This window comes from Ctenocephalides felis, unplaced genomic scaffold (genome assembly GCF_003426905.1).
Source record: "Ctenocephalides felis isolate EL2017-DRISC unplaced genomic scaffold, ASM342690v1 CF-g0.4_SCAFFOLD_03571, whole genome shotgun sequence".
Taxonomy (NCBI): Eukaryota; Metazoa; Arthropoda; class Insecta; order Siphonaptera; family Pulicidae; genus Ctenocephalides; species Ctenocephalides felis.
In genome coordinates, this window is record NW_020539725.1 from 56,920,426 (window position 1) to 56,935,004 (window position 14,579).

Here is a 14,579-nt window from a genome sequence, read left to right on the forward strand (position 1 = left end):
ATGAATAATAAATAATGGATATTAATATGCATATGTCTAAAATAAATAATAAAAATATAATATAAATATAAATATGATTATTACTATATGAATTAGTATTTCACCCGCACATGCGCGAGTTGAACTCACATTCGCCAAATGAGCCGGTAAATGTGCACATTCACCGAAATATGCACATTTACCGTAACATATATACCATTTATGTTTTAATAGCAGTCAAAATTGTAGAACATACATAAAACTGTATTAAAAAATCCTCACCTCTCCTGGAAAGAAGCAGCAATGTCTACGTTCTATGTTTACCAAAGTCATTGAAGCAATGTCAATCGCATATGAAGCGTTTCAATGATATCGCTTTCACAAGCGAGAGGATGATTGCGCCTTGCAGATTCTCTGCGTGGCATTTTAGATTTGATTGATTGGAATCTAACAAGCATTTGAGTTTGAAGACGAGAAAATGTAGAGTTCAAGATTGCGGAGCATGTCGTGTTCATCTGACGGCACACCTGGATAAAAATAAAATATGTTTTAAGTAAAACTTCTTTAGGCGCGGCTAGGGTGTAAATCTGTACAAATGCAACGGAAATAGCGTTACGCCCGTACTGTACGTCATTCGCTCTCGATGAAATCATTTCTATAAGGGTCAATTGTGATTAGTCGTCGTGTTAAGGTGCATCCACACCTAACGAACGAACACGAACGAACATGTCGAACAAGAAAATACAAAATAGAACGAACAAGAACACGAACGAACGCGAAAATTCCAAACAAACGCCTCAAAGCAGTGAGGGTTTTAATCTTTTGTTCGAGGATGTACGTGAGAACGTCAGATTTATTATTTAAAGTGGCGGGAAGGAAAGAAAAAATTATTTAAAGTCATCAAATTTACAAAATTTGTCAATAACAGCAATATCTTATAATAAATACAACATAAATTAATGCATTAATGCACATTTTAACACCAAAAAAGAAAAATGTTTGTCTACATTCGTGGTAGCGTCCACACTGCACATACGAGTTCAAACATGAACGAACAATTCCCTTTGATGTACCGACAAGTTGCGGAACATTGCTCGCCATGTTTGTTTATGTTCGTTCGTGATCGTCGTGGCGCCACACTATGCTGTCGCCGTTCAGGTGTGGACGCACCTTTACGTGATTAGAGACCATACGTTGTATGCGTACCAATATTAACAAGGAAATCGGCATAGAGATAAATAAACATTTTAAGGTTACATCCTAGTACAAATCTTGACTTAATGAAAAATGCCTGAATCAGAAGAATGTTTTACCCTGTTCCTTGAAAATAATAAAACAAATTAAACATTTGTGCCTTGTACTAAACATAAGTTTATTGACATTATTTCTATATTATTCATAGTTTCTATGAATCTTTGAAGTTTTTGAAATGGAAAATATTTTTATAGACAAGACAGATATTACAGCTACTCAAAAAATAAGATTGTATCGTCAGCGAAAAAGTAAAAGCAGTCAATGAATGTATGTTAATTTATTACATAAAGTTCTTCAAACAATTATTACATGATGAGTGAAAATGTGAAAGCAATATTTCTTTAGGCGCTGTTTAACATAAACCACTGTGTGAAGGAATAATATTATAGAGTTTATTAATAAGAAATTACTTAATAAAGGTTCAAGTCCTAAATGCTAATTACAATGACAAACCGATGTCATATTTAAAGTATATCTTTTTTATAAAATATATAATTCATTAAATAAATCCTGCACAAAAAAGCTGCTTACTTTAATAAATTCTATTATAAAAATATATCACTAATTCCGAAATTCATATGAACAAGAAATCATAGAATATTAATATAAATATTAAAATATAAAAAATTTGCTTACCATACGCATTTGAGAAACTTTCTTATATCCAACATAGGAAAGAATTTTCTCAATAACCTCCTGTGGCAAATCAAGCAAATTAATTGTTCGAGGAGGAGGTGCTGACACTGTAGAAATTGCATTAGAGGGACCTGCTGCAGAATTTTGTATCAAAGAACTTGAAACAATTGTTATAACAGAATTATGTCGCGGGGGTCTGGTCCCGGTTTCAGCTTCATCCGAACTTGGACTGGAGCCCCCTACATTTGTCATCTGCCTTGTGGAGACCATTTTTGTGAAAGCTGATTGCTGAAATTATAAATATATATGCTTTATGAACCAATTAGAATTTGTGAAAGGCCAAGATACAAACTTGAATTACAGGTCAAATTAATTCCTAACAAAATCATAAATATTGTATTTAAATGATTTTTAGAGTCAAACAATTCATTAGGCATGTCTTGAATAATTCTACAAGAAGGTACCTAGCAAATGCATATAGATTTAGCAAAGTACTTATTGAGTCTGTAAGTAATACATAGAAACTTTTGTAATTTAAACTTTAAACCACTAGCAAACCCTGAATATACCTTTATTGTATTTTCATAGCTAATGAAATACCAATTGAAAATAAAAGCACCTCACGCAGCTTATCAATTATATTAGTTCTTTAAACGCTCCAAAATTTATGTTCAAAAAGCTACATTATTAAAGCAACTGTTAATTTCAAGTAAAGTCAAAATGTATTATAATTATAAAATGTATTATCATTATGTAAAAAATGTATTGGTAACTGACACAACTGAAAACAAACAAAAACATAGTATTGCAAAAATACATACATACACCCATACATATTTATCACAAATTATATTATTCACAAATGTAAATATCTATGCAGAACAAATTTTTAATTATAATTTTTAGTCAATGTAAAAATTGATTTTTAAAGAATGTGTGATTTAAACAAAATTTGAGTTTCGTGGTTCCAGAGAAGTAGAATGAAATGGATGAGAATATTTTCAGGAAATTAAATAAAAAACTAGTGTGGCACGCACATGACATCGTGCCTTAAAGCAAATTGCTAGAATTTCCCGTACCAACTTTTTTTTAAAAGATTAACAATTTCTGAAAAAGTTTTACTCCAAAAAAATAAATTTTGAGATTGAACATTGGTACGGAACCCTATATGAAGGTACACAAAATTTATACTTATTGTTAAAATCTCTATAAAATATCTGATAATTTTATGTGTCTAATGATCATTTTGACCTCGAATAGAATTTCTTTTTCCTTTTTTACTAGATCTCCGAAACCGCTAGACCTGCCTTCCCAAAAATTCAATCAGTTCTTTATCTTAATACAAGTAAAATGTTTTTTTAAATTATTAAAATCGGACGCTCCGTTCTCTTAAAAACTGTGCCAAAAACTTACCGTTTTTGGCACTTTTTGCCCCGTATCTCCAAAACGACTGGACCTGCCTTTGCCAAAAACTAATCAGCACGTCTCCTTATCAACAGCAATCGAATGTTTTTTGAATAATTGAAATCGGTTGAACCGTGTTCCCGAAATCGAATACGAAAATTTGTATCCGCACACGCGCACACACACATCCATTTTTTCTAAGGTGTATCAAAATGTTCAGAAACCTCTAAAACGTAAAGAAACTTACTCTACGGGAAATTAATAAAATTAAAAATTGACATAACATATTTGAATTGGAATTAAGAGAGGTGTTTATTAGTGATGAATATTCCAGAAGTTGAGAAATAGGTGACAGTAATTTAATCTAAACAAAATTTGTCTTTCAACAATATTTCATTGAATATGTGTGGATAGCTATTATTATTCATAAAATTAATTTTATGAACTAAAGTAATACTTCGACCAAAACATATTACTTCATGAATTCAGCATATCATCTCTTGCTATATAAAAATTGTAATAATGTTATAGATTTTCCACAAATTTTTAACCATCTATCCTTTAAAATTCCTAGATTATCTTCATGAACAAAAAAAATATATTTCAATTATCCTATTCCTAAATCTAATGCCTTAAACTTGCCTATTTTGCTAATGTCCACAACACTTAATGAAATAATCTACCTGCTCAACTCAATCTGTATATTTCTTTTCGAATATGTTTCAGTATTTTTTTATTCAATTTTGTATAAAATTGTTATGTTACACATAACATACATTATGTATTTTACTATTTTGTATTATATCTGATTATAATTGTATTTTTAAGTCATCTTGGAACTATTCTCTGGGCTATTTAATAAAATAAATGAATAAATAATACTTGAGTATTTATTAGTACTCACTAAGGTAAACATTTATGGCATGATACATTTTTTAATATAATTTTTTGGTGAATGTGCTCTTCAACATTAAAGAAAGATTTAGTTACAAACTTGGCAAGAAGGAAAATTTGAATTAAAGGAGTTATGTGATGAATATTACAGAAGCCCGAGACGTGAGAAAAAAATTAGGTGACCATAATACAGCGTAAACATAATGCAAATATAACTTGTCTATCAACAATATTTCATCGAATATAAGGATAGCTATAATTATATATTATATATAATTAGTACATACTCACTAAGGTGAACAATTATGGCTTGATATATTTTCCAATATAATTTTTGGTGAAGTGCACTTCAACACTTGATAAGTGATTTGAAAAAAGATTTAGTTATAAACTTTCGCCAGAAGGAACATTGAAAAAGAGTTAATATATGTGATGAATATTACAGAAGTCCGAGAAGTGAGATAAACTAGGTGTCTACCAACAACATTCCATCGAATATATTCAATGAATAGCTATAATTATAATTATTATCTTAATTGTCTAAATTATACTTGAGTACTAGTGCATTCTCACTAAGATAAACAATTATGGCTTGATATATTTTCAATTACAATTTTTGATGAAGCAAGATTCAGTTACAAAGTTTCCGAAGAAGAGGATATTCTAACCCCCAAATGTAGAATGAAATAACTAAAAGTTGAATGACAAAAAATGAGGCTTTTAGTTCAGATAATTAAATAAAAAATATATACATAAATATGTGTGTGTAAGTAAATACAAGAAATAAAAATGTTAAGTACTCTATTTTCATAAACTTGCAATTTCATATCATGAGCAAGACAAATTGGAGTGCATACAAAACTTGAAAAAAAGAATACAAAAACGATTTCCACAGTAATCTATAGAAGCATTCTATTCAATTAGAAATTTATTCTGGTACACAATGTTCAGGGTCATTGAAACATCAATCTAGACATATTATTCTTAGATAATATTAACCTAACACAAATTAAAAGTACAGAATAAACAAGAAAATTATTAAAAATATAACAATGCCACGATTGATGAAAATCTAAAATGGCTTACCACCGATCGGGAGCAATTTTTACTAGTTTCTTCAGGCTTATTTAATGGATGTGAAACACTTTTGGAACGTTAATTAGAACATTTGATGTTATTTACTTGCACTGAACATAAAATATAATAAATATGTTGACTTAAATATGTATTATTTGATGAATTGAAGAGAAGTGTTTTGTGAAGCTTCTCCGTTTGGCAGCGCTAGAACGAGACCTCGATAGAATGAAAGGCGCAATCTTGTCAAAAGGTCTGTGGTCTGGAGTGGAGAGTCGACAGTGGAGTACACAACCAAACAATCCGGAATGGCCGCCGCCGCCCGCTGCTAGCTCGAAGCCAAAGCGATTCGATTGAGCGCGAGATACGAATAACTAGCGACTACTAATTTAAATAACAATCAAATTGAAAACATTATGATCGAGTATTGTATATATTACATTTATGACAAATGTTAAAGTATTATATACATACATAATGGATTTACTTGTTAATTTTTAACTAAATACCCAAATATAATTCACATTTGATACAAGAATAAACCGCGGTTTAGATATCCTAAGCTTCTTCCTTATCTATGATCCTAAGAATAAATAATTTATACACTTACTATTTTATTATATAAAAGCCATTATAAAAAAAGGTCTATTATACAAATTCTAGCAAAAATATTTGCATAGAACGTTGAAGTCATGTTAAAGGAATTGGCACCCTTATTCTTGAATTTCAAATATTTAAACTAGTGGTGCATGGTATCGTGCTTTAAGGCAAATTGCTGGAACTTCCAGTACTAAAATTAATTTTTTTTAAAAAAAATGAAATGTGTTTTAAACTTTGAAAAAATTACATTATAAAAAATTTCAAATTTTTGTAAAAAATTACTGTTTGGAAAAAAATTACTGTTTTGGAAAAAAATGTTTTTTTTGGTTTGAAATATGCTTTAGCTGCATAGAAACGCTATATCGAATCGCGTAGGTGCGTCCACACCTAACGAACGAACACGAACGAACATGTCGAACAAGAAAATTCAAAGAAGAACGAACAGGAACACGAACGAACGCGAAAATTTCCAAACGAACTTGAACAAGCGCTTAAAGCAGTGAGCGCTTGTATTTTCGTTGTTCGTAGATGTTCCGTGAAACGTCAGTTTTATTATTGATATGGATGTAAGCTTTAATCATACGGCATTTTCACTGGTTTTTGTGTGATTTTTGTTCGTGTATATTTTGTAAATATACTGTAAATAAATTATTCAATTAATTTCACTCAGTTTTTGTATTTAATATTTATATTTTGAGTCGTTTTCTTTCCTCAGCATTCATATTCGGAGCAAGATGAACATTCCAGGCTTATACTCAATATAACTATATCAATTTTCATACTCTCATCCTCAACATATATGTTGAATGTCTATGTATGATAACAAGTTTAATATTTACTTGTAAATACTGCAATTTCTTCTTTACTGCAGCTTCTGACATCCCAAACGTTTTGCCTACACTTTTCCAAGCATCGTTTTTTTTTCTAATAATTTTGTAAAAAGGGTCTTTAGTCTCCCATATTATAGGAAACTTTTCTATTTCATTTATGAATGATAAAATTACGTCATTGACCATTCCATAATTTATTCAAAATTTCAAACTGTACACAATAATTAAAAGTAAATTATTAAAATTTTCAAACTGTACACAATAATTAAAAGTAAATATTATTAAATTATTAACATATTATTAAATTATTAAAAAAATTATTAAATTATTAAAATTATTAAACAAAAATGTTCGTTTGCGTTCGTTGAGACGTCCACACTGCACATACGAGTTCAACATGAACGAACAATTCCCTTTGATGTACCGACAAGTTGCGGAACATTGCTCGCCATGTTTGTTTATGTTCGTTCGTGATCGTCGTGGCGTCCACACTATGCTGTTGCCGTTCGTTCTGGTACGTTCTTTTATGTTCGTTCGTGTTCGTTCGTTAGGTGTGGACGCACCTTAAGCGCCGCTCTCCCGTCTAACAAGCAAACGACGTTACGAAAATCCATAGAAATGTAAACAAAATTGATTCACATTATTAAAATCTCCATAAAATATCTGATAATTTGATGTGCGTATGTCTAATGATCATTTTTGACCTCAAAATGGCATTTTTTGTACTTTTATCACTAGATCTCCGAAACCGCTAGACCGGCCTCCCCAATCAGTTCTTTATTTTGTCAATACAAGTAAAATGTTTTTTGAATTATTAAAATCGGACGCTCCGTTCTCTTAAAAACTGAGTTACCGTTTTTGGCACTTTTTGCCCCATATCTTCGGAACGGCTAGACCTACCTCCGCCAAAAACTAATCAGCACGCCTCCTTATCAATACGGATCGAATGTTTTTTAAATTATTCAAATTGCTTCATCTGTGTTCCCGAAATCGTCGACAAATTTTGTATCCGCACACACATACATACTACGCACATACACACACACACACACATCCATTTTTTCTAAGGTATGCCAAAATACTCAGAAACCTCTGAAACGTAAAGATATATAAAAATTTTCATTTTCGATTTTTTGCGATTATTACTTACCCTACGGGAAGTTAAAAAACAAATAATTTAAGAAAACAATTTATAGTATAAGCTCTAGCACAAAATATTTGAAATTTTGCTAATACCTTATATTGTTTAATTTCAGATATTTTAATTATTACCAATGAGGACCATTTTTTTAAATATTTTAGAATAACTAATAATGTTTCGAAAATTTAAATATACATAAATATACTAAAAATAAATAATTTAAAAATAATAATTTATAACAAACTCTAGCATAAAATATTTGAAAAAACCTATTCGTAGTAGTAAACCTTATATGGTTATTATTTATTATTTTTAAATATTCTAGAATAACCAAAAAATTAAAATTCAAATACTACTCATACTAATTAAAATTATCATGAGCACGAGCTGAAAATCTTGTAACAAAATAAACCAAGGTAAATTTATTGAACAATTAAAATAGCCCAACAAACGATATTTAATCGATAATTTATTTACTCTACTATTATTTATTCGTTATTTATTATATAAGCAATGATTAATAATTTTCCTTATATTTTAGTTAATTTATTACTCTGGCTCAGTCTGAGTAGTTTGAGCAGTATCTTCAGCATTTGGCGTTTTTGGTTCTGGGATTTGATTTTTTAGCTTTTGCTTTTCTTTGACTTGCTTTATGAAATTATTAATTTTTGACTTCATTTCGTCTGAGTATCTGACTCTGATGATATCTGCCACTAAAAGCAAAAAATATAAACAAAAAATAAATAAAGTCTAATGTTATTCTAAATTCTAAAGAAAGTCTAAAGAAAATTATAAAAGAACATTCATAGAAAAGTTCTTCTGAAAAAGAAATAGTCGCTCTTATAAATCAGAAATTTGAAAATTGCAGATAATAAAATATTTAATATTTTCGTCCTACATAATTTAAAGAATGAAATATTTGTTTAATTATTTTTGTTAACTATTTGAAATAGAATAGAGATTACTAGTAAGCATAGTAAGTTACTTCTCTTTGTACAATTGAAATTACAACTTAAATACAACTGATTAATAAGTTAATATTAATTAATTATAAAAATGACTTACATTCATCATATTCATCAAAGTTTTGTGCTTTTTCTATATTATTCAATATTTCTTTACTTTTGCGACTTGTTTCCTTTCTAAAAAATGAAATTTCCTGAAAATAAACACCTTAAATTTCTAATGAAACTTTTTAAGATGTTGGAATTTAAGATAAAATTATGTTTCTAAACCTGTTCTACATCTTTTACAAAAGCTTCTTGTAGCTTTATTTTTAGTTCTTCTTGATCCATCTCAATGTTTTTAACATTCTTCAATTCGTCCATTCTGTAATAAAAAAGTGAATTCAGTAAGTGGTCAATTATTAACTTTCCGTAGGGTAAGTTATAGTAATCGCAAAAATAAAAAATACAATTTTTCATTTTACGTTTCAAAGTCTTCTGAACATTTTGGATATCTTAGAAAAAATTGATGTATGTGTGTGTGCGGATACAAATTTTCGTCGACGATTTCGCGCACACGGATCAATCAATTTGAATAATTCAAAAAACATTCGATTCCTACTGATAAGGAGATGTGCTGATTAGTTTTTGGCAAAGGCAGGACTAGCCGTTTCGGAGATACGGGACAAAAAGTGCGAAAAATGTTATGTCAGTTTTTGATATAACAGAGCGTCCAATTTAAATAATTCAAAAAATGTTTTATTTGAATTGACTAAACAAAGAACTGTTTAAATTTTCGTAAAGGCAGGCCCAGCGTTTCCGGAGATCCAATAAAAAATGTAAAAAATAATGCCATTGGTCAAAAATGAATATTAGACATATGTACATCGTATTATCAGATATTTTATAAAGATTATGATAAGAAATGCAACTTCGTGTACATATGGGTTCCGCACCAATGTTTACACGTTAAATGACTACGCAGCGCTTACGCGCTTTGATATTTCCACTCCAAATCAGCTATGCAGCACGATTGCTTGTCAAAACAAATAAATAAATACAAAAAAAATCAAATATTTCAGAAAAGTCAATTGTTTTCAAAAATTTCAAAATTTCTCAAAAATCTAATTTTTCAATGTTTTGCGAAGTTTTTTTTTAATAATATAATTTTCGATACGAAAGTTCCAGCAATTATTAGATTTTTGATTTATTAACTTCCCGTAGGGCAAGTTATAGTAATCGCAAAAAAATCGAAAATGAAAATTTTTGCATTTCTCGACGTTTCAAAGGTTTCTGAATATTTTGGCATACCTTAGAAAAAATGGTTGTATGTGTGTGTGTGTGTGTGTGTGTGTGTGTGTGTGCGTGTGTGTATGTATGTGCGGATACAAATTTTCGTCGACGATTTCGGGAACACCGATCAACCGATTTGAATAATTCAAAAAACATTCGATTCGTATTGATAAGGAGACGTGCTGATTAGTTTTTGGCGAAGTCAGGTCCAGCCGTTCCGAAGATACGGGGCAAAAAGTGCCAAAAATGGTAACTCAGTTTTTAAAAGAACGGAGCGCCCGATTTTAATAATTCAAAAAACATTTTACTTGTATTGACAAGGTGAAGAACCGGTCAAATTTTCATAAAGGCAGGTCTAGCGGTTTCGGAGATCTAATGAAAAAAGTAAAAAAAAATGCCATTTGGCGGTCAAAAATGATCATTAGACATATGCACATCAAATTATCAGATATTTTATAGAGATTTTAACAATAAGTATAATTTTGGTTTACATTCCTATGGGTTCCGTACCAATGTTTACGCGTTAAACGTCGACGCGGCGCTTACGCGGTTTGATATTTCGTCTTTATGCAGTTAAAGTAGTACGATTGCTTTGAAAAAAGTTTATCTCTAGAAAATATGTCAAAATAAAGAAAACATTTTTTTTCAAAAAAAAAAAAAATTAAAAAAAAAATTTTTTTTTTAAAAAAGTAATTTTTTGTCTAATTGTTTGTCAAAAATCTTATTTTTTCGAAGTAAATTTTTTTCAAAAATGTTAATCGTTTTTAAAAAAATAATAATTTTTGGTACGGGAAGTTCCAGCAATTTGCCTTAAGGCACGATGCCCTAATTGCCTTAAGACAGAATTCCACTTACAGCTAGTTAGTTATTTTATTTGATGATACTGACCTTTCATTCGCTCGTTCTATAAGATCGGGCATCGTATCAGCCTCCCTCTGCCTCAGAATCAATTCTATGCAGGCGAGTTCCCTCAAATCAGTGCAATTGCTAATATATTCCATATTCAGACGATTCGGATGGGTGCTGTGATCACATTCACCTCCATCTGAATTCAAATTAATTATCTTACTTGTATCAGTCCCCTCCAATTGACATATTTTTGTTATCTGGTTGTTTTCATTTTCGGTCGTGAAAGAAAATTCTTCTGATTTCTCAGAAAGCACCAAATTTCTCAGAGCTACTGTTGTATCTTTTGATGTTGAGGGTTGGGGATGATCGCCTCCTGAGAAGGGAATATGCACAGCTTTTTGCTGAAATAGAATAAAATTACACAAAATCAATATATATTCTAATTAATAAAAAAATATAGCGTGCATATCATTATTATATAAATTAACAAAATGGCATTAACAAGTTTTTTACAAAAATTTGCGTTTTTATCACAGTTACATATTTTTATTATACTTATTTTTAATAAAATTTACCCAATACTGATACTAATACATTTTAAACAAAACAAGAGAATTAAATAAATTAATTAATAATTATTATTTTACCTGCTTTTCATCTTCTTGCTCGTTCATGCCGATATCACCCATTTTTTCAATTATAAATAAAAGCAAAACCGCTATTATTCTTTAAGTTTAATTAAGTTAAATATTTATTAGATTTATAAGTCACTTTAAATATTATTTTATTAAGAAAAATACTGAATTTGTGAACGAATTTTGTTTCTGTTACATACAGGCTTTTGGCACATCGAAGTTACCGTCATTTGTTCGAATTAAATAAAAAAATAGGCATAACTCAATATGCCTACTCAATTTATAATAGTATAGAACTAAATATTTCATTTTTCAAAGTTAAATCATAAATATATTTAAATTATCAAAAATATGAATTATGAAAAATATATTACCATGTAAGGCTTTAATAAATCGACGCTTACCCAAAGTATCTCATATTTACTTCGTTTAAATTAATATTTATATTTTTAAATTTATCAAAACATTTGCACTAATATTAACTATTTTTAAATTGTTTATAAACTAGTTTAAAATAAAATATGAGACACAGATGCAAGGAAAATGTAGAGAAAAAATGTAATAAATTATCGAATATTTTATTTTCATTTTAATCTTTTATCTAATAATAAGACAAAATTTTTCCCAAATGTATGATGCAATTAAATCATGAATATCATCAGTGTAATTAATAAAATACGTCATTAATAAAGATAGTAATATATTACAATAACTTTACAATGACAAAAAATACAAAAATTTTAAAAAAATGTTGGCTTACAAAATTATCAAAATTTTCAAAAAGATTATAAAAAAATCTGATTAAAAATCATATAAAAAGTCTAATGAAAATCTTAAATTCAATTCATTTTTTCTTGGATGGTCGACCTAATTTTCGTTTTTTTCTAGGAGGAATTGCGTCGGTTTCAGGATTTTCATCTACTTCAAATTATATTTTTAATTAGTTATGTATTCTTATATTACTTACACATTTAGATAAAAATTCTAAAACATTCTATTCTGCAAGAATATTATTTATGTGATGCATATTCATATGATAGTATTAATTTTATCTGATGTAATATATGTGTTATATATTATTTCATAGTATTATAATATATGTAATTTTCTATTTATATCTATTTCATATTACTTCATTTTAAAATATTTGGTTTATATAAGAATTAAGTATAAGAGTCATATTTAACTAATAAGGTAAATATTGTTTATATCTGGTATAGTTTTTTCATTCAGTTTTAAATTTATTTAAGTTTGTCAATATTTTTATTGCGGTAAGTAATTTCTTGAAAAGGCTGCTTGTGCACTTCTTTATTGGTTTTAGAGGTCTTTTTTAAAAAGACCAATAAATCTGAATACCCAATACAAATTAAAATAATTTTTTAAACAGCTTGAAATGTTAACAAAAGTTGTATTATGCGATTCTAAATTGTATTTAAAAATCAATTTATTTATTTATGCAAATAATAACATATACATTCTCTATATTCTGATATTCTGAAAGACAAGGTTAAGGTGCATTAATTTAGACTCAACACTACAAAATACGCTTGAAAAATAACAAATATTTTTACTACCATTTTTGGAGCTAGCTTCTGTTATTACTATTATTACCTGCATCCTCCATGGACAAAATCTTCACATTCGGAATATGCGTAGTTGGTTCCAAAAACAAACTATTATCATGCTCGATCAATCTATATTTGCACAAATAGACCGAGCCATCAACTTGATGTTCCTCGAGGGCCGTCGTCATGACTTCAGTTGCCACATCAGATGGTACGCCATAAATTACCTGACAAGATCCCATCATGTTGTCGATTTTTATAACTGGATATTTTATAGTCACATCTTCAATCACATCCAGATCGAAATCGAAAACAATATTATCGGAAAAGCATTCTTGTGGTATGTTTATGGGCCACGTGTACCATTGAACTAAAGCTTCGCAGGAATAGTATTTTGGTATATGGAGGTCTTCATCTTCAAATAAGGCATCTACCCTGAAATGCATATATATTCATTAACCATGTCATTCTAGATGATTTTTAAAATATGCAGAAAATCTTTCTTAAAATAGTATATTATTTTTATTATATTTTGAAAGCATTTTTATTTGAACAGTTATCAGAACCACTATTATTGTTTTATGAGCTATTGTGATATATTTTCTACTTTGTAACATAAGGCACCCCAATGATTGACCTTTCTGTTTGACAAAATTTTCACATACTTCTGAGCCTCGAAATGATATTTTTCTTTGGAAACATATTATTTTGAGATCTATATTTTCAAGTAAAAATGACTATAGCTACTGTGACTTTGTGGTAAAAATTTTGGTCTTGCAACTACTGTTGCCACTGGATCAACTACTGGTGCCAGGATCTATTCGAACAGGTTGATATCTAGTATTAGTGATAAACATCAGTTTTCAAAATTATGATGTCAATACAATTTTAAGCGCTTATAAAGGATTGCCTTTTAAAAATTCTACATTATAAGAAATTATATTACAAAAACTCAGATTGATGTTCAAAACAAACAAAAATATAATTCAAAGTTTCGAATAAACAGTAAAGCAAGATAATCTAATAGACAACTAATGGATAACAATCTCTGAATTTGAAAATTATTAAATTATCATTTACCTTGCTACACATAGATTTTTTTGGGAAAGTTGTGCACGACTCTTCGTTTTCACCAAAACATAATCTCCAATATTAACTTGCCATTCTCCTAGTTGAAAACCCCTGAAAATGATTAACAAATATTACTCTCTGCTATAACAATATAATTTATAAAAGTAATGTAAATGTGATGGCTAAATATTTTTTTGTGTAAATTTTGTGGGAGAGATACTGAAATAAAAATTCTGACAAAATATTGATACTATCTGAAGATATAAAATAAACTATATACAAACTGCTTATATGGATATCACAAAATTATTTAATATGTTAACAATCTAATTTTAATTCACATCAGAAACCTACTGATATCAATCCTTCAATATTATTTTAACAGTTAATTCATTGACTTCTGAATATAT

The 14,579-nt window shown here is 28.9% G+C and overlaps 1 protein-coding gene across 1 annotated transcript; it reads right to left on the minus strand.

Annotated features, from left to right (window-relative positions):
• Nucleotides 1-308: 308 nt before the first annotated feature.
• LOC113386351 (F-box only protein 28-like) lies at nucleotides 309-5,532 on the minus strand. The gene is made up of 3 exons (XM_026624136.1): nucleotides 5,254-5,532; nucleotides 1,870-2,157; nucleotides 309-506 (listed from the first exon to the last, which is right to left on the minus strand). Exons 2-3 carry the CDS (start codon nucleotides 2,137-2,139, stop codon nucleotides 309-311), a joined length of 468 nt encoding a protein of 155 aa, XP_026479921.1. The 5' UTR covers nucleotides 2,140-2,157; nucleotides 5,254-5,532.
• Between the last annotated feature and the right edge of the window lie 9,047 nt (nucleotides 5,533-14,579).